The sequence below is a fragment of the Setaria italica genome, chromosome IX (assembly GCF_000263155.2).
Source record: "Setaria italica strain Yugu1 chromosome IX, Setaria_italica_v2.0, whole genome shotgun sequence".
Taxonomy (NCBI): domain Eukaryota; kingdom Viridiplantae; phylum Streptophyta; class Magnoliopsida; order Poales; family Poaceae; genus Setaria; species Setaria italica.
Window position 1 is genome coordinate 36351661 of NC_028458.1, and position 19793 is coordinate 36371453.

Consider the following 19793-nt stretch of genomic DNA (forward strand, 5'->3'; position numbering starts at 1 on the left):
TGTGACGGGTGCTAAAAATAAGCAACCGGAACCAAACCAGGCCTTAGTGTGCACAATTGATTTTAATGAACTTAACTTTATGAAACCTTTGCAGGTATGGGACATTTGGGGGTGTTTTAAGGGGGTGTTTGGATACACCTTCTAAGGTTTAAGAACCTATCACATCGGATGTTTAGATACTAATTAGGAGTATTAAACATAGACTATTTACAAAACTCATTGCATAGATGGAGTCTAATTCGCGAGACGAATCTATTAATCCTAATTAGTTCATAATTTGACAATGTGCTGCTACAGTAAACATGTGCTAATGGTGGATTAATTAGACTCAATAGATTCGTCTCGCAAATTAGTGTAGGGATTATGCAATTAGTTTTATAATTAGCTCATATATAGTCTTCTAATTAGCATCCGAACATCCGATGTGACACTCATAAAATTTAACACCCCGTATCAAACACCTATAAAAAAAAAATACGAAGGTTTACATTCACAAAATGCTTTCAAAATTGTAAAATATTCGCTGCCATCGGATGGAGCGGAAACTGCTGCGGAAGAGAACCCACCTCCCCACTTGCTGGCCTCGGCTGGGACAGCGTGCATGGCGGACAACCGGACATGGCGAGGAGGCCCATCAGGAACACCCTGCCAAGAGACAGGGCCCGCTGCTTCCCCATCTCAGGACGTGTTTGGATACGAGATGTTAAACTTTAACAGTGTCACATCGGATGTTCGGATGCTAATTAGGAGAACTAAGTATGAGCTAATTATAAAACTAATTGCAGAATCTTGTGCTAATTCGCGAGATGAATCTATTAAGCCTAATTAATCCATCATTAGCAAATGGTTACTGTAGCACCACATTATCAAATCGTGGACTAATTAGGCTTAATAGATTCGTCTCATAAATTACACTCCATCTGTGCAATTAGTTTTGTAATTAACTTATGTTTAATACTTCTAATTAACACCTAGTTGCCAAACAGACCCTCAATTGCACCCGAGTCCTGACCCCAGCAGTCGCCAGTCGCTCGCTCGCCCGGCTGCCTGTCTCGATGGACTCCGCGCTGGCTGTGGGACAGTGGGATGCCCATCACAAGCTTCAAGCCTCCACGGCGTTTTATCAATAAAAAAAAAGGGAAAAAAAGAACATCCATGCCGGGAGCCCACAGCCCAGCTCCACCTCAACATGACCGTCGGGGACGTAAATGGATTGAGAAACCTTTTGGCACGGTCAACGATGCACATGTGTCAGGCAATGAATTTTTTTGAATAAGTAACAGTAACAGGCAACGGATTGGGTTGGGGAAAATTGGACCTATACCGCTAAAGAACCAATGTTTAGATATTTACCATCAAAAAATTTTACTTTAGATACTTAGCATCACAACTATCTAGCACTCCGTTACCTTCCGTCGATGGAATCGCTTGGTTCTCTCTTATTTTTTTTGCTGATTAAACATTTTCGGTATTCCAATTTTACCCTCCGGCCAAAACTACGGGTGCGTTCTCCCTAGCGACGATCCCCCGATGGCCTCTGCCGCTCGTAACTCGCGGGTGCTGCTCGCACATGCCGCGGCAGGGGTGGACCCACCCTTTTGGCGAGCTGGGGCGGTTGCCCTATCTATGGGTGAGCTCGCCTCCAATACCCATCGATGCGCCCATAGTTATGGGCAACCACAGAACGGATGCACAGCAGGGGCTGCAATCTGCATGCTTTGCTGGTAGTTGGATGGAAATGTAAAAGCTACGGTCCATTCTTTCTGCTATATTGGCATGACGTGATGAGGTATGGTAAAGTTCGAGAGATTGGCCAGCCAAAGTAGTAGAAGAACCGAGCCGTTTAAAAGAAGAAGAAGCGCCGAGTGCCACGATGTCATGGTGGCAGCCGGTGGCACGATGGTCTAATGGAAGGGATCTGATGAGGAAAGAGATGCACCCACGGTGGCATCTGTTGCTAGAACGTGATGGCAGTGATCACGTCTGGTGGAAATGGCCATGTAGAATTTGACGAAAGCCAAAGCTGAGGTTCAGGCACCAGCATACCGGAGATCAGCATTACCAAGAAGATGGGGAGTGGCAGGATGCCCACCTCGAGCTGCGCTATACATACGTCGACTACCTCGCCTTCTCCAACACCGCTACCTCCATCACCGCCTGCGGATCCCCGTTCGCTCGCGTGACCTATCACTGCTCTCTGCTCCTGCCCTTCCTGCTTCGGTGCTTCTCCCGAGCTAACTAAGAAGAATGCTTCAACAATTGAATTAAAGATTACAAAGACCTTCCTAATTGATGGATAATATTAGAGATCATTGAGAAGATTTATACAAGGCAAAAAATAGCCAATAGAATGAAAGGGCATATCTTGTCTTAGGAAGGGTGGAATAGTCACAGTTAACATGGAGATAACAGTAAGCTGCTAACAAAGTTGAATCTTTCGATGGTATATATCTAAAGTTGAATCTTTCGATGGTATATATCTAAAGATTGGTTCTTTCGACGGTATAGATCCAATTTTCCCGTTGGAAAGAGGTTCGTTGTAATAGAATTTGGCAACGGTACATGACAAAGCATATAACTTTTTTTACAAATCACAAAGCATGTAATTCAGTCTGCCGTGAATGGCTTATGGCGCCAAGTACCTTCAGCGAGAGTGCGAGACAGCGAGCAGGTCGTTTGGGCACTTAGTTTTGGCCTCTTTCAGCCTTTCGCCTGAAGTCCGTTTGGGCTCTGGAACACGGAAATTCAGGAAGTTTTTCCGGTCACACCAAGTAGTCTTCTCCAAGCTGAGCTGGCGCAGAGCAAGGAACACTTCTGCCTGCAAGCCACTGCACAACTGCATCTGCACGGCGAACTGCCTAAGCGCCGATCAGAATTCAGTTCAAGCCATCGACACACTCAACGGGATTGACGCGTCAGATGTCCCCGAGTTGTATGAGAGACGACAGGTGAAATTTGAAAGCTTTAATTTTACAGCACGTTCACTTGTTTCACTGGAACTTGATAATTTGCCTGGATCACCGGATTTCAGCACATGCACACAGCAAACATACACAAGTAGATACTACACGACTAGAACATCATTCACTTGATACACGACTAGGATACGTTTCCTGGCTGTCTTGTTCTATTTCAACCGAGGATGATCTCGGGAGACAAAGCTGTTCCAGCGTTATTCTTTCTTCAAGTTCCAAGGCTCATTCTTCACGCTCATGGCTCTGCTGCACCATGGCAGTGGTAGATACTTGTGCACGCACGGCCACGACCGGGGTACGGATCGCCGGCCTTGTTCGGGTCCAGCGGAGAATCGTGGGGAATGTTTGGGTTCATCGACCCGCGGCTGATAATCCGTCCTGCAGGCACGACCGCACGCATGGTTAATCACAAAAGCCAAAAACCTGCTGCCTGGGTTCATCGAACCTCGTACGGAGATGCTTTTAAAGTTATCTTGACAGTTCGAATTAGTTTCAGGATGTGGAAATAACACACGCACCTGCTGCCTGGGCTGGGGCAGTGTGCATGCCGGAGATGACAAGGAAGGCCATCAGGAACACCGCCATGCCAAGAGGCCGCTTCTCCATCTCACTTCTCCGTTCTCTCTTCTCACCTAAGGCTTGCTGCCTCTCTCGAGCCGCTCAGCTCCGTGGGACGGATGCGCAAGCTGCGCTCCGGCTTTTTATAGTGGGAACTGGGAAGGCCAAGGGAGCGGTATGGCATTTTTCCGAGGGAGAGCCTCCAGCCTCCACGCGCACCGCAAGACGCCTGCCGTGGACCTGACTCAACGTCAAATCAAGGGGGGCCGAATTTGCAAAGCTGAGGGTGTTTGAGCTGATATTTAATATTTAGTTCATGTCACATCAAATATTTGGAGGCTAATTAGAAGGACTAAATATGAGTTAATTATAAAACTAATTGCATAGATGGAGGCTAAATGGCGAGATGAATCTATTAAGCCTAATTAATCCATCATTAGCAAATTATTACTGTAGCAGCACATTGTCAAATCATGAACTAATTAGGTTTAATAGATTCGTCTCGCCGTTTAGCGTTCATCTATACCATGAGTTTTGTAAATAGTCTATATTTAATACTCATAATTAGTATCTAAACTTTCAATGTGACGGGACTAAACTTTAGCATGTGGGAATAAAACACTCCCTAAGTGCCCCACTTCTGTGAATTGCGTTGCGACCTAAGTGCCCCACTTCTGTGAATTGCGTTGCGACTGACCCGTCAATTGTGACAGCCTCTTGTAAAATGTCTAGTTTGAAAAATAAAGTCACTTAGTGATCCGGTCCGTCAAGTTTATATAGTATTAGTGGGGTGATGGACGAAGACATTCCACTTATTAAACCAGATCGAAATTAGGATCAGATGATCCGTGCCCACTGCTATAAAACAATTTTTTTTGGACATCTCGGCTTGCCTTTCTACATGCGGTTCAAATTACGGGCTGCCTATGGATCTAGCGGTAGGCCGTCGAAGGCAAATTCCGCTCGACGGCAGGCCGGCCCGAGATCTGGCTCCAGAGGCCCCTCCAGCCCATGCCATGCCACAACGTCCTGATTGGCTCCGAATGACGAGTGATGTCACGATGCAGGAGCTCCATGCCGTGCTGGCGTTCCAGGAGAGAACTGGAGAAGAAGCCGCAGCAGACGCCGTGCAGCTCTGCGCATCGCAGCAGCAGAGTATTATTCGAGTTACTAGACATGTTTTTTTTTTCCTAACGAAAAATTCCATGCCTCCACCTAGTTGGTGATTTCCATTGCATGTTTTCCAGAACAAATATATCTGCTCAGCTAATTTCTGCTCAATTTAGTCCATGTAGGTAGAGCGAATGGAACGAATATCGAGCTCAGAGGAAGGACAAATTTTGAGAAAGTGCTAGGCATGATTCATGCACCCTGCTAGATAACCACACACTGCTACAGAACACTTCATTACCGTTGGCTCCAAACCGGCTTTCACCGCGGGTTTTGGATCCGTCATATGACTTTCCAGAATCGGCAGTGAAGCCAAATTAAAAAAAACAAAAAAACAGCCCCGGCCATGCACTACTCAGCCGCGCCCCGCTGCGCGCTCCGACCGCCACCATAGCCCCGTCATCACACACACACACACACAGAGGGAGGTGGCGCACCTGGGAGGTCGTCGGATCTGGATGCCTCGCTTGCCGAGCCATCACGTCGCTGCCCGCCACCACGCCGCCGCGCTCGTCGCCCGCCACCGCACTCGTCGGATCTAAGATAGGGGGATGAGGCCGCGCATCGGAGAGGAGGGGGGTTGAGCCCACGCGGACGCGCTCGTCGCCCGCCACCACGCCGCTGCACTCCTCGCCATGACCTTCTTGCACCGTCGCTCCTCACCCTGCCGCTGCTCCTCACTACCAGTGAGGGGCAAGCGGAGGGGGAAGGGGAGAGGTGGCAGAAGGAAAGGGTCACTACCAGTGAGGCGCAAGCGGAGGGGGAAGGGGAGTGGTGGCAGAAGGAAAGGGGGATCCGCCGCCCGGCGCTGAAGAGGAGATCGAGAGAGAGAGGAGGGGCAGAGAGGAGACATCAAGAGAGAGAGGAGGGGCGAGTCAGAGAGAGGGGGGATAGAGAGAGAGAGGGGTACGCAAGTTAGAGGGAGGTGTCGGACGCGAGACAAATTTAACTCCATTCAACTGTTTTTTCAGGTCTGCAACCCACTTCCACCGCCGGTGCGTCTTAAAGTCTAGCGGTGATGCTATCCCGTCGAGTTACAATACCAACCGGCGGCCGGTTTTAAGTTAGATGGGTTGTGGAGCATTTAAATCGGCGGTGATGGTCCGACAGTCATTACTATTTCTGTAGCACCATCCCAGGATCTAGTCATCTAGGCGCGCGCGCACATGCACCTACAACACGGTACAGCCACCATGTAATTATAGCTTTGGGCTAGCTATTCTATTTATTCCGACTCGCCATTCTCGTAGTCGTAGGCGTCTTGGTCTGCACCGGAAATTATCAGTCGCGGGATCATGGCGCCCCAGCCGGAGGTGGTTTACATCCGTAGATCTTGGCGCACCCGCTGCCAGAGTACGGCTGGCCACGAGGCACGGACGGTGTGCCGCCGGGGATCAGGGCTCCGTAGCTCACCTGCGCCAGCGCCCTCCCTGTGCGCATCACCCACGGTCAGTTAGTTTGCAATCACAAGGAAATGACGCACACCACCCTCGTAATCGAATGAATCGTGCCGGCATAAAACTTCTGCTGCTGCTAGTGCGTGGCTGGAGGGAGCATAAGGTGCACCGGCCTACCTGCGTCCACGTGGACAGCGTTCATGGCAGATACGACGAGGAACGCCACCAGGAACACCACGCAAAGCTGCTGCTGCTGCTGCTTCGCCATCTCCTCTGCCGCTCCTCTGCTCTGCACTTGTGCAGGATGATGCGCACGATTTGCCGAGCCTTTATATAGAGAGAGGACAGCCTTCCTAGCACACAGGCTCCGCCTCCACGCCTCCGCTGCTGCCATTCGCCAAGGCGTGGACCTCGAGTCAACCCCGATCCGCCTCCAGGTCAAGGAGAGCGACGCTGCTGTCGTCGCCCTCATCGGTCAGTCCTGGGGGGCGTGACTAGCTGCAGACTTGCGGCAACGTCCACTACTACAGGTCTGCAGGATCACAAAGGATGCAAGAATCCGTAGTGCTTCTGTACCTATTAGGGCCTTGTTTAGTTCGGCGAAGTTGGCACCATCAAAATTATTGTACGGCACTGTAGCACAATGTAGCGTGTAGCGTTTTGTTTCGTTTGTATTTGTGAATTATTGTCCATATATTGACTAATTAGGCTCAAAAGATTCGTCTCGCAAAGTACAACCAAACTGTGCAATTATTTTTTAATTTCGTCAACATTTAGTACTCCGTATATGTACCGCAAGTTTGATGTGACAAGGAATCTTCTTTTTGCATAGTGCCAAAGTTTGGATTCTGGGGGACAGGGTTAGGTTCTTTTGCTCAAATGCTCTAGCCTGTTATCGAGGCGCTGCGACTTGTATCGTGGGATCAGTATGATCTCTTTCGTGTACAATGTTTCTAAGGGCCTGTTTAGTTATTTAGGGGGTGTTTGGATACGAGGTGTAGGGTCACATCGGATGTTCGGATGCTAATTAGGAGGACTAAAGATGAGCTAATTACAAAACTAATTGTACAGAAGGAGTCTAATTCGCGAGATGAATCTATTAAGGATAATTAATCCATCATTAGTAATTGGTTAATGTAGCACCACATTGTCAAATCATGGACTAATTAGGCTTAATAAATTCGTCTCGTAAATTAGACTCCATTTGTGCAATTAGTTTTATAATTAGACTATGTTTAATACTCCTAATCAATATCCAAACATCCGATGTGGTAGGTACTAAAGTTTAGCAGGGGTATCAATACTCCCTTAGTCCAAAGTTTAGTTCATGTCACATCGAATATTTAGATACTAATTAGGAGTATTAAATATATGTTAATTATAAAACTAATTGCACAGATGGAGACTAATTTGTGAGAGACTAATTTGTGAGACGAATCTATTAAGCCTAATTAGTCCATGATTTGACAATGTGATGCTACAGTAAATGTATGTTAATCATGGATTAATTAGGCTTAATAGATTCATCTTGTGAATTAGTCTCCATATGTGCAATTGATTTTGTAATTAGTCTACGTTTAATACTTCTAATTAATTAGTATGTAAACATTCGATGTGACATGGACTAAGCTTTAGTCCGGTAACCAAACACTCCCTAAGTGATTCATGAGAGCTCTTATTAAAGAAAAGGAAAAGAAATATCCACTACTGCATGATCCACCATACGATCCGCAAAGGCAGGCAAATCTAGCTAAGTGGAAGTGCCCAAGATAGATCATCACCTCAAGAAAAATTCGGTCTTTGTAACACCTTATCAGCTAATGCAGAAAAACGCTGCATATGGACATTCAAAATTATCTCATCTTCAAAAGACAGCGTGCAGAAACAGTAAAAGAAAATTTTCTGTATACATCTGTAAAACGAATCTCCACACAATGAAGCGTGTTAAGTTATTGTCGTTTACCTATAAAACATGTATTGGCAAATCGCCAAAGTTTCCGTTAATGCTCTGGTACTAAATATGCACAACAAAAAAGAATAGGATGCCCAAATCCTGATCGTCTATGGGGCGAATGGCGAGGTCTGGGTCTGTTGCACTATATGTATGGAGTATCTATGCACTGGCAGAACAGCATCAGGGGTTCGCATCACAGTGAAAGATGCTGTCATAAAGTATCATCAACATCAGGGATTCTGTATCTATCAACTGTTCTCTTCGCCGCCAACCCAATACTCTTTCACTGAAATTAAAATCTTCTCAGGAACGTGAGGGCCATCTTCGTGATCAAGTAACTTGGACTTCCACCGCATCCCCCCCACTGTGCTTCTAACCTTGTTCAGTACATCAACACTGTCCCGAAGTATGACTGCACCCTCGGGCCGTAAAATCCTATCCATCTCCAGAAGAATGTCTTCCACATCACACCTACCGATTTTGACATAAACATATTAACGGACAACATGATTTGCCTTTGTATTACCAAGATGGATGAAAGAACAGAGAACACCTACTTGTTCTGATATAAACTGAAGATGCCATAGCCATGTATCAGGTCATATGTCCTAGGGTATGTAGAGAAGGCTTCACACCTGCCAATGATGACAACATCACAAAGAACACAGGATCAGTTTTCATACAACTATACAAGTATCTCATTTGACAGTGCATGACAGATCATAAAGCATCAAAACACACCAATCATGGTATATGCCGATGAGACCTCGCTCATAGATGATACCAAGAGTGTTCCTCTCTGATATAGTGGGCACAACGTTCATCACCCAGGACCTGGGAGAATCAAGGGCTGCAGCAAAACTTCCAAGGCCTGCATTCATGTCCATAATATTCCTGTACCTCAAAGAACCTATCAGCTTGTTCACCCTCTTGTAAGTATTGACATGCTTCCTCCACAACTTACTATCCTCCTCATAGCCTTCTTCTGTAACACCTGGGGCATGGCCTTCCAGAATTCTGGGAGGGATGGCAGATAGTCTCTCTGGAAACTTCTTTAATTGTGCTGCCTCTCTGGGAGGTGTTATACAAGATTCCATTTTCTTATACCTAAAATGAGAAACAAAATATAAAACAGAATCAGAAACTGGTGTAATCAGACTATCAGAGTATAGGAAATTGACCAAAGCTAGAAGTCCAAAGCTAGAAGTGATTCCCAGAAAAGCAACATGTGTTGCTTCCACTATGAAGAGCATATCTGCATGTATCAGTAATAATTGTTGTAATATGCAATCACTACTCATCTCAACTTGCCCTACAAAACCTATAATATTTTGCCGCGTCAATATATTAACTCTTATATGTATGGATTTTCTTATGAGGATTTTGTAGCTGTGTATGACTATGGCTTAGTCAAGTTCACATGACAATAGAAGTTGCAAACATGCAAATAAAGCTTTCAGATGACTTAAAGAGTGCATAACTTTGTATGAACAGAGGCCATACCAGACGTCATCTGCATCTTGAACTTTGCACATATTGCTAGCATGACCACTCATTTGATGGCATGAATGTGAATTTACTTTTTTCTGCCAAATAGCAATATCCTCCTTCTCATGGATTTTGTCCCAGCAAAGCATTTTAGCAATGTTTTCAATTCTTTGCTGATCTTCCTCTGCGTCTTGTTTAGACCTTTTCCACGTTTGGTAGTATTTATTCCAATTGATAGGAGGTCCAGAAAGTATCCAATAACCCCCAGGCCTCAGAACCCGGTCTACTTCCATCATGTACATCCCGCCTGCAGGAAGGAAAATAATATAGCTCATTAGTCATTACATATAAAAACGAAAAGGTCGGCACAAATATTGCAGTCTTAGGAATATGAATATTTGATACTACTCACCATTTGATTCCCATGGGATCAAGCAGCGGGAGCAATGGGCCATATCAAAAGATCTAGAGGGGTATGGGAGCTTTATAGTTCCCAGTACTCCAATTACTGCAGGAACACCTCGCTCCAAAGCAAATTGAACCTGAGCTTCATGTGAGTCTCGGGGTGCAAATGACATGGTTAATATATTCCTATCCATTAGGTAAGCTCCAAAGCTTGCAACCTGTACGTTACCAGAAATGTTACTCCCAGCTATGGAGGGGATCAAGATATTAAAGTAAATTTATGTGAAGATGCAGAGAAGTCTTCTAAGACTAACATCTAATTTCCTTGGAACTATGAAGTATATTAGCTATATGCTAGCACATTGTCAAGAGAGTAAATGGTAACAAAATTTAGTTAGAGGACATACCCCACATCCAGTATCAAGTGCAGTTCTGATGGTACCATCAGCAAGTGGGATGATGGATGCAAGTTCGTCAAGGTAAGCATTTGCTCCATTGGGAAACATTGTCCCACCTCCTGGGAATTTGAACACATCTCCCTGAAACTGGATCCAGTTCTTAACAGCTTTCTCGACTGTCAGACTCTTATAGGGAGCATTCGCAAACGGGACATAGTCACGGCTCTTGGGCCAAGGGAAAGGGGTGACATAGCCTTTTGGTGCTGGGATTAGACAGTGCAGTTTCTCATTCTCTGCAGGGCAATGCCTTTCTCTGTATGTCATATTTTCTCTAGGAAAGGCCATTGCTCGGTTCTGGTCTTGACAAGGAGTATAGTCACTGTATCGGATGTGGCATGGCTCAATCACTTTATTGGTCATGATCAATGGATTGGCACCACTTAGGCTATGATGGGTCTCAAAGTGCAAATTTGGCAAGATTGTACAGTCGGTTTCTTGGTTGACCCTCAAGGCTATACTATCACCCCTTCCTGTCCCACTTTTCTGCCAAGCACCTAATATGTAAAAGAAGCAGCACAAACCCATCACAATTACTATTGTCATCGTGCTCCGCGTTCTACGGTCGCCTGGATTCATTCTTGAGCCCCTCATGAATCTGAATCATCAACAGCAAAAACATTAGGTGACTTCAAATGTTTTGGACCACTTGTGGTATACAGTGACTAACAAGATATTCAGATCAAACAAATGAGACGTCAGAAACACAAGTGATGGATCAATCAATCAAATGTAACAGTAACTAGATCTGAAATTTTTAGATGAGGCATGCTCCCCCTGATCCTGCTCTTGTTCCCACAGACCGTGGTCAATAATAAATTAGTGAATTGGGCTGTTAGGGCCAGAATAAATATTAACAGGTGATAACTTAAGCCCCTCATAAATCCAATATTGTCACGGGAAAATCATTAGGCAATGCAGCCGGCATTTGTGGTGACCCTATGAACAAGATACCAATGCCTAATAAATTAGATTTCCAAAAGACAAACTACAGGCAAATGAAATGAACCATGAACTAAGTATTAGATCTGGATCTTATGTGAGGTGTCATCTCTTTGACTTTGCTCTTGCTCTAACAGGGTGGTTCTGACAATAAACTAGTGAATCAGCTTATCATACTATCAAACGCATGTTATCAGACGATGATTTGAGATGCCAAGTCCCACGTATGCTTAAATTCAGCGAGAGAAGCTTCTTGGGATAACGATAAATGATAATCTACCCAGCAAAGCCAGCACACTAGTTCTGAGCACCATGTTTGGCACTCTGCCATGTGCATCAACATCATCCATGTGACTACGCCTAACCATATGGGATCCCTATATGCTTTGTTTAGCCCTGAAGCTAGCAGTCAGTCCATCCAGGAGATTTTCACTTTTAAAATAGCACGAAGCCATGAACTAATCTACCCGTCGATGATCCATGAAATTCGAATCGGAGGTACACAAGCACAAATTGCGGATGATTGCTTGGCAGTGATCGATCCCAACATAACCCCGATTGGAACGGCAACAACACAGCAGTGGCAGTAGCCCCTGAGCGATGCCTAAGCGACTACGCTAGGCTACAATTACCAACCCCAACCACACGCACCGCACGACGCTAGGCGGATCGAAGCAAGAACAGAACCAAAGCAAGGCGAATCGCATAAACAACGGCGGAGCTACAGCTAGAACCCCACAGCCGGGGCAGCCGAAGAGCCAAACCAGCCGGATCGAATTTCAAATCGTAGGGGCGCGGGAGGAGGAAGCAAACCTCTCTCTCTGCAGGGGGCGGCGGCGGCGGCGGCGGGGACGGCTTCAAGCTCTCCGCGCCTGCGGCGGGCGGACAGGGCGCTGGGGATTTGGTGGGGTTGGTCGCGGCCGGCGCGCTGCGGCTTTGACTTTCTATTGACGCGCGCTGCTGCTGCGGCAGCGCGGCGTCATGGAGCGAGTCGTCGTGTGGCGGTGTTCCCCTCCCCTCCGAGAAATCGCTGTGTCGAGGCGGACGCGGCGGGAATGGACGAGGAGGCGAGCCGGTCCTGCTTGGCGTGGCTTGGCCCGACCGAGAATTGAGTTGGTTCGGTTGGTTGCAGACGTGTCTTCCTGGTCAGTTGCCCACGCGCCTCTGCCTCGCGGTGTGGCACACGGCCAAGCACCACGCCATGTCGCCATCTACCCCATAGTTTCTTCAGCGTGTCTGGGATGCAAAATGCACGTATCTGAGTCCTCCTAATTAGCATCCGAACGTGTGATGTGACAGGGCTAAAGTTTAGCCTCTGACATCCAAACGCCCCCTTAATATGACGCGACATTCCTACAATATTTGTGGGTGTGTGCGGGAGGAGACCCGTCACATCGAATATTTGACACTAATTAGGAGTATTAAACTTAGACTAATTACAAAACTAATTACACAACCTTTAGGCTAAATTTCGAGACGAATCTATTAAGCCTAATTGTCCATAATTTGACAATGTGGTGCTACAGTAACTATTCGCTAATGATGGATTAATTAGGCTTAATAGATTCGTCTCGTGATTTAGCCTAGAGGTTCTGCAATTAGTTTGTAATTAGTTTATATATAGTCCTTCTAATTAGTATCCGAATATCCGATATGATAGGTTTAAAGTTTAGCCCCTGGTATCCAAATGTCCCGTAGTGGTTAGGTTGGTCGCCAACTACATGGACATGCAAACTCAAAGCGAGGGCATCCCTTCTAGCTATTGCATACGTGGTGTTGTGCATTTGAGAGTCTGAAACAGACTTTGTATATTAGATGTGTCGGAAGAGAGATGCGTGTGAAGCGATGCCGAGGAAACTCTCGCACACCATCACAAACCTAGCGAACTGCAGTAGCCCATTGGGGTTGAAGTGCTGCAGCTCGATCTGGAGGTTGTGGAGGAACCCTCGGAGGAAGGGGTGCGCCGGCAGCCTCAACCCCCGGGTTTGGAACTCTAGAAAGGAGACCGTCTCCCAAGACTCGGGACCCGGAAACTCCTTGCCCATGGCGGCGCGCCACCCCACCTTTTCTTTGGGAGGAAGGCACCCCATGTCCACTAGCTCCTGCAGCTTTGCCTCCGTCACAACCGAGTGGACCCATGAACTCATCGCCGGAGGGGAGGAGGGAAGGGTGGCGTCAGTGGACGGAAGGGGAGGCGTGCACAAACCTACCACGAAGCTCACCAAGTCTCTCTCTCTCTCTCTCCCTCTCTCCTCCCTTCTCCCTTGGCGGTACGGGCGTGGTTAACAAGTTGAGGAGGGATAAGAAGGCAACAATCGGGGAAGAAGGGCAGGGGAGGCGGTGGATTTATGGGGAGAACCCTTGGGAAGGCCAACCGCTCCCTCTGCAACACCACGGCCATGGTAGGCCTAGCACCGGCGGTTGCCTCGGAAACACGCGCAGCAAAGATGAGATGTGCGCACGTGGCCGGTGCCATCAAGGCGGGACAGAACGTGACAAGACGGTCGCCAAAGGGCGCCTCAGCTCCCGTGCAGCAACCCCTCAACCACTTTGTCATGGAAGGTGGGCTAACCTAACACTGTAGGCTGGGATTCGAAGGCTAGCGCATCTAGACGGGCTCGCGATCTTCCTGGGACAAAGTGAACAAAGAGCTAAGGACGAAGGGCTAAGAGGGTCCCAGGGACCGCTGGTCGAGGTGCTACGTGACCCCCAACCTCTTTCCCCCGTATCTGAGTCCTGATGACAAACTAGTTCCGGGTAATCCCAACGAGGGAAGGCGGCGAGCCCTCCGACCTCCCATGATGGAGGTCGGGGACCAAAGGAAACATACAACCAAGATTAACGGGACGCCTCCCAATGAGGCATAGCCAAACTCCCCACAGTCGGGAGGTGATCGGGTTCCGCTAAGATTCCCCCAAGACGCTCGAATAAGCACCCTTGCCCAACCAGTGTGGTAGGCAAGGAGCTACTCCCTGTGAAGGGCAACACGGGATGCATCCCGGACCTCACGCATACAACCCCTCCTAGGTTGCACAGCCACAATAATGGGGTGACCAGCCCTCGCTGATCTTCTTCTAGCATCAACACCTCGGGGACAACCTATGCAGGAGGGGGTACCAAGGACGAGAGCAGTTTCAGCTCCAGCAAACTATGCCACACTCAAAGCCTCCTAGTGGAGGTGAGAGGGGGCCATAGTTGTTCCCCACAAGCTCAGGAGCAGCGTCATGATGGCCTTCGTCGCACCGTGTGATTCTATCCAGAATCCGATGCTATTCTTGGTCATTGTCGATCAAGCCCGCCAGATCTGTGAGGATCTGGAGCAGGATCGACAACAGGAATGAAGGTGCCTCAGATCCTCTGCAGTACGCCTAGCCACTTGCTGAGATTCTTCTAGCACCAGGGGCAAGCCGCACAGCAGCTAGTCCGGAACAGACGGAGATGCCCTCTCATCAGCCTCATCTAACTATCCACTCGCAAAGGGTTTGGAAGAAAGGAGTGGTGCCCTGGACAGTGCACGATGCAGTCTTTATAGCCCAGGCACAGTGCCAAGACATACAAGACCGCGAGGCACATTACAACATGAAAGGGGAGCCAGCCGGGTGGAAGCATCACGAGCCTCGCCACGCCGACAGGCCCACATGAACTGCAACCAGATGGGATGAAGCCCTTAGCTAGGCCTCAGGATTCCGCATCGTGCGAGGCATCAGGCCGACCGGACCTGGCCACTCACCAGTGGGAGTTCGCAGAAATACCAAGGGTCCGGGAGGGACCTCCTGACAGCATCGGGCGACAAAAACCAAGCCACACCCACATTGAAAACCTTTTGAGCGAATCCCTGATTCCCTCAGAAGCTCGAGGCTAGACCCAGTGGGTCTGCTCGCATGAAACCACAGGACGTTTCAGTTACCAAACGGCACACAAGCTCGGGGGCTAGACCCAGTGGGTCCGCTCGCGCGAACCCACAGGACGTTTCAGTTACTGAACGACACACAAGAAGAATGAAGGAGTCTTCCCCCGACCACAGGGTCGGAGGAAGTCTCGGGGGCTACTAATGGGCTCCTGTACTAAGGGTACCCTTGGGGAAAGGGATCCTAGACAACTGCACGCAAAAAGGTCAAAGGCCCAACAGCAAGGAGCATGTTGGAGGTGGCCCATGCAAAGCCACGGCCTACCTCCCGACCTCCTTAGGTCGGGAGATAAAGAACGTGATCCACCGCACCAGCCGGTTCGAGGATACGGCCCTCGAGGGGTCCACCACGCCCGCCTACTCCTTGACTAAGGGCGACTGGTGTCGTGCCAAGGGCATTAAATGCGAGGCGTGCCCCCCTGACCGCCCCACGCTGGGACGTGACCCGGCGAAGGGAACCGACCATTAGCCAGGGGTCCAAGGGTGAGGCTATACCCTTCAAACCGCCCAGGACGACCTGCGGGATGAGGCCACATGGTCCGTACTCCCTCACGCACGCCGGCGTCATCATCACCCTCCCTGCTGTAGTGATCCGTCACAGTCAAGGTCTGACCACCACGCCAGGTCCGGTACGGGCCCGTAGGCAAGGCAGGACCCAGTGTCATGCGTCACGGCGTTGAGTGGCCGTGAGCATGCTGGAGAGGTCGGGGAAAGCCGGAGAAAGTGGCACGCCATGCCCTGACCGATGACCCAAGGCTTGCCTACTCACCCTAGGTACGGACGTCAGCAACAGCGTCCGTCTCGTTCCCTGTCACGAGGTTGGCAGACGGGATGGGGGCACATCGTGGAAGCGGCCAAGCCCTACGTAGGCAGCCCACGCTGCACAGGTGCTCCCGTATAGGTTGCATGGGGCCCACGATGATGAAGGGGCATGACGAGAAGGCCCCACAACGCTAAAGAGGCCAGGTCGCCCCGACTACAGCATAGCCCCCGACCTCTGAGGTCGGGAAACCCCCTCCTTTCTCCAAATATTGTCGCCCGATCCCTAGATTATATAAAGGGAATCGGGCCTTCCTTCTGGCTCTCTCGCATTCATTCACACACATCGCACGAACGCTTGCTTGCAAGCACCCCATTGTATGCCCAGTGCACTCGATCCAAGGAACACGACTCCTGCCAAAACTGGACGTAGGGATCTTCCCAAACCAGTATAACTTCTTGTCTCTTGTGTGCTAGCTATCGGAAGCGAGGAGAGTGTGCCGTACAATCACTAATCGGCGGTACGAAACACCGACAATATGTGAGCGTCTGCGTCTATACTTGTCATTGTCAAGATTAGCGGATCGAGACTAAGACTAGTGAATTTCTTTTATGCGCGTAAGGCTTTGGATGGTGGCGTGGGACACACGGGGTTTAGACTGGTTCGGGCATGAGAAAGCCCTACGTCCAGTATGAGGTCCTGCTCGTGTTGCCCACGCGGGGTCTATAGTAGGGGTTACAGGAGGCGAGAGAGGGAGCAGGTCCCAAGTCTCTTGGGTGTGCACTGATGCTCTGAAGGAGTGTGTGTGTGTGTGTGTGTGTGTGTGTGTTCTGTTTGCTTTTTTGAGTCCCCTATCTCAGGGCCCCCGGTTCTCCTTTTATAGGGCAAGGAGGCCACCGGAGTTACAAGTGAGACCGGGTGTAAGGAGAAGTAAAGAGATAAGCTAAGTCAAGTAAAATACAACACAGGGGGAGGGACCAAGTCCCTGGGTCGCCGGCATCCTCTCCGGCCTTCGGCTCCTATCAACGCGTCCATCGGAAGAGGGTGGCTACCTTCGAGACCTGTCGACGATTTCCTTGGTGGCCGTTGCCGCCAAGCATGATGATGGTATTCGGTCATGGCATCTGTGCCCGTCGGGGGGGGGGGGGGGGCTGATCCAGCTATCTGGCTGATGGCCCGTGGGACGCGGACTTTGCGTCCCTGTCGCCGGATGCGCGGGGTGCAAGAACGGGTGGGGCTTCCTCCTGTGCCGGGCGACGCAGGCCATGAGTGCCCTGTAGCGAATCGGAGGAAGCCGCAGCCACTGTAGCCTGTGCTATGCGGTCGCGCATGGGTACTTGTGGCGGGTTGCGTCGGGGGCGCGAGCGCCTTTCTGCGTGTCAGAGCCGTGGCGCATTTATGGCGAGATCGACAGGGGGACCCACGAGATCCGTGCCCTTACCTTCCAGTCTACGCCCGAGGCAAATTCTTGTCTTGTGGGCCCGGACGAGTCCGACCCCCTACGCCCTGGGTCGGGCGAGGCGGAGTCTCGCGGCGTGGTGGGTCCGTGGGTCAGGCGAGGCGGAGTTTGGTCATCAAGGGGTCGGGAGCGTCCGAACCCGGGGCACTAGGTCGGGCGAGGTGGAGCGGGGCTCTCCCCTCCCATGTTGGGCCAACGACAGTCTTTATTTCCTTAGGTAGGCCTGGGCCTTTATGTTTGTTGTTTTAATGGGCTTTAGGAGGTCGTTAATATTTCCCCCCAACAATAGCCCCCGAGCCTGTGGTGGAGCGGGGACGCTCCTCCAGAGGCTGATATCATCGTTCGTAGGGGATCTCTGCTCGTCGTGCAAGCTGCAGTTAATCAGGGACGGGATGTGTTGTTTGTTCGGCCTGGCCAAGGAGGTGGATCAGGCGAAGCGTCCTGTGGGCAACTCAACGCGAGAGGATTTCTTGTTGTTCCCTAAGGCACCTTCGGTCTGAAAACCTCAAGTCGTGACCATCCGCGTGGTCATTGGTTGCGAGGCTAGCCCCCGAGCCCCCACGCGTTGCAGGGGACTGGTCGGGAGGCTAGATCGACTTTGGTACGTTACCCCTCAAGCGTCCGTTCGCTAAGACGGAGGGGGTGAGTTATGCCACGTTATCCTCGCCGGACGAACCGTGGCGCTCGTTGAGCTGCTAACGGGTTGGTTCGAGTGGGGTCCCGGTCCCCGTTCGGGGGGGTCTGGCTCGGGCCAAGCTGGTGGCGTACCCCAGGTTCCGGTCGGCCAGTTCATATAGTTCCCGAATCCGTTCGATCGGATCCAAGGGCTCGTTGCCTTTCCTCGGGGAAAAAACCATGAACTCTGGTGCTGGCCCGGACTCGAACGTGAGATTGGGACGCCCTAGGCTGTTGTGCACCCAGGTGATGGCCGCTAGCGGACCCATCCCCTCTCACCCCTCACTCGGGGGTGTCCTAGGGTGGCTGTCGAACCCGTAGTGGGCCAGCCTTCGAACCCCTGGACCGTATATGGCCGTAGGGGCGTTTTCAGCCCGTATCCCTTTTTTACCTTTTGATGGGCCTTGGGCCGGATGTGGAGGAGGTTGTGCCTTGGGCCGGACGTGGCGGAGGTTGTGCCTTGGGCCGGACGTGGAGGAGGTTGTGCGCGCGTACTCCCTGGGAGGCGAAGTGGCGGAAGACGCTGACTCACGAAACGAGGGAGGAGAGGATGTTTCCTGCAGCAGGTCATGCGCACGATTTCCGAAAAAGTGGCGGGCGTGACGGGGCGTACATGGCGCCGTATTTATTGTGATGGGGACGTCTGTTCTGCTTCCCACGCGCCTTCCTATAAGACGGGGAGTCCGCCTCTCCAGTTTCGCCTGCAATCTGCCCCCAAGTCTTTTCGCCTCCTCGCGCGCCTTTAGCTTTCTTGCGCGCCGTCGTCTTCCTCCGCCCAGCGCTGCAGCCTTCCTCACCTTCCGCCGTCGAGCTTTTCTCCCCTTAGCGATGGGATCCTGGGCGCACAAGCTTTGACACCTCAGGCGCTGACGGCCTGACGAGGAAGGGTCTCCTCTGTGAGAGGACCGAGAGGGGTGAACGGCAGTTCCCCGAGATGGAGGAGGTGCCGAATCCACCCGCCGGCTACGTTGTGTCGTTCACCCACTTCCACGAGAGAGGGTTCATGACCCCGCCGAGCCTTTTCTTCCGCGGGCTGCTGCACTACTACGGGCTCGAGCTGCAGCACCTTAATCCCAACGGGATCCAGCACATCGCGGCGTTCGTCGCGCTGTGCGAGGGGTTCCTAGGCATCGAGCCCAACTTCTCGCTTTGGAAGTATTTCTTCGTGGTCAGCCTATACCAGAAGGCTGAGAAGAGAGAAAGCCAGCAGCGGGCTACCCCGGTGCCGATAGGGTGCGCCAGAATCCACCTCTACCATACTCGCGCCAAGGAGTACATGGCGATGAAGACCGCGGCGTCCCACAAGGGGTGGCATTAGCAGTGGTTCTACGTGAATAACTACTCCAACTCCCCATTGCCGGAGTTCACCGGCCGCGTCATTGAAGTGGCGCCGGAGTTGTGGTTGTACGGCTCGGTGGAGAAGGAGAAGAGGCGGATCACCGGCTTGCTTCAGGCCATCGAGTACCTGAAGGGAAAGGGGCTGACCGGGGCCGGAGTTATCGGGGCGTACCATGCTCGGAGGGTGGCGCCACTGATGCTCTGGATCCGCTCGCTCGCCGAGATGACCCCCGGTGCGCCGACCGAAGGCACCGTCCTTGCGACAGCTGCGCTCGCTACCTCCGAGATCTGGCAGCGAGTCCGGGAGGCG

The 19793-nt window shown here is 50.6% G+C and overlaps 2 protein-coding genes and 1 long non-coding RNA gene across 3 annotated transcripts; all 3 read right to left on the reverse strand.

Annotated features, from left to right (window-relative positions):
- Positions 1 to 2949: 2949 nt before the first annotated feature.
- LOC105913576 lies at positions 2950 to 3659 on the reverse strand. The gene is made up of 2 exons (XR_001162970.2): positions 3494 to 3659; positions 2950 to 3353 (listed from the first exon to the last, which is right to left on the reverse strand). It is a non-coding gene; the product is annotated as an uncharacterized LOC105913576 (long non-coding RNA).
- A 1972-nt stretch (positions 3660 to 5631) lies between these two features.
- Positions 5632 to 6424, reverse strand: LOC101753105 (protein WIR1A-like). Its single transcript, XM_004983536.2, has 2 exons — positions 6278 to 6424; positions 5632 to 6133 (listed from the first exon to the last, which is right to left on the reverse strand). The coding sequence occupies exons 1-2, from the start codon at positions 6366 to 6368 to the stop codon at positions 5997 to 5999; spliced, it is 228 nt and encodes a 75-aa protein (XP_004983593.1). The 5' UTR covers positions 6369 to 6424; the 3' UTR covers positions 5632 to 5996.
- Positions 6425 to 7981: 1557 nt separating this feature from the next.
- Positions 7982 to 12378, reverse strand: LOC101763127 (probable methyltransferase PMT2). Its single transcript, XM_012842969.3, has 7 exons — positions 12158 to 12378; positions 10355 to 11000; positions 9955 to 10165; positions 9558 to 9849; positions 8796 to 9161; positions 8612 to 8689; positions 7982 to 8525 (listed from the first exon to the last, which is right to left on the reverse strand). The coding sequence occupies exons 2-7, from the start codon at positions 10994 to 10996 to the stop codon at positions 8303 to 8305; spliced, it is 1812 nt and encodes a 603-aa protein (XP_012698423.1). The 5' UTR covers positions 10997 to 11000; positions 12158 to 12378; the 3' UTR covers positions 7982 to 8302.
- Positions 12379 to 19793: the final 7415 nt, after the last annotated feature.

Bases quoted from the DNA above. Each gene is read 5' to 3' on its own strand.
- LOC101753105 (XM_004983536.2), bottom strand. From the start codon at position 6,368: ATGGCGAAGCAGCAGCAGCAGCAGCTTTGCGTGGTGTTCCTGGTGGCG. The intron at 6,134-6,277 runs GTAGGCCGGTGC...TGATGCGCACAG, and splicing joins CGCTGTCCACGTGGACGCAG to GGAGGGCGCTGGCGCAGGTG.
- LOC101763127 (XM_012842969.3), bottom strand. From the start codon at position 10,996: ATGAGGGGCTCAAGAATGAATCCAGGCGACCGTAGAACGCGGAGCACG. The intron at 9,850-9,954 runs GTGAGTAGTATC...TCCTTCCTGCAG, and splicing joins GATCCCATGGGAATCAAATG to GCGGGATGTACATGATGGAA. The intron at 9,162-9,557 runs GTATGGCCTCTG...TTCTCATTTTAG, and splicing joins CAAGATGCAGATGACGTCTG to GTATAAGAAAATGGAATCTT.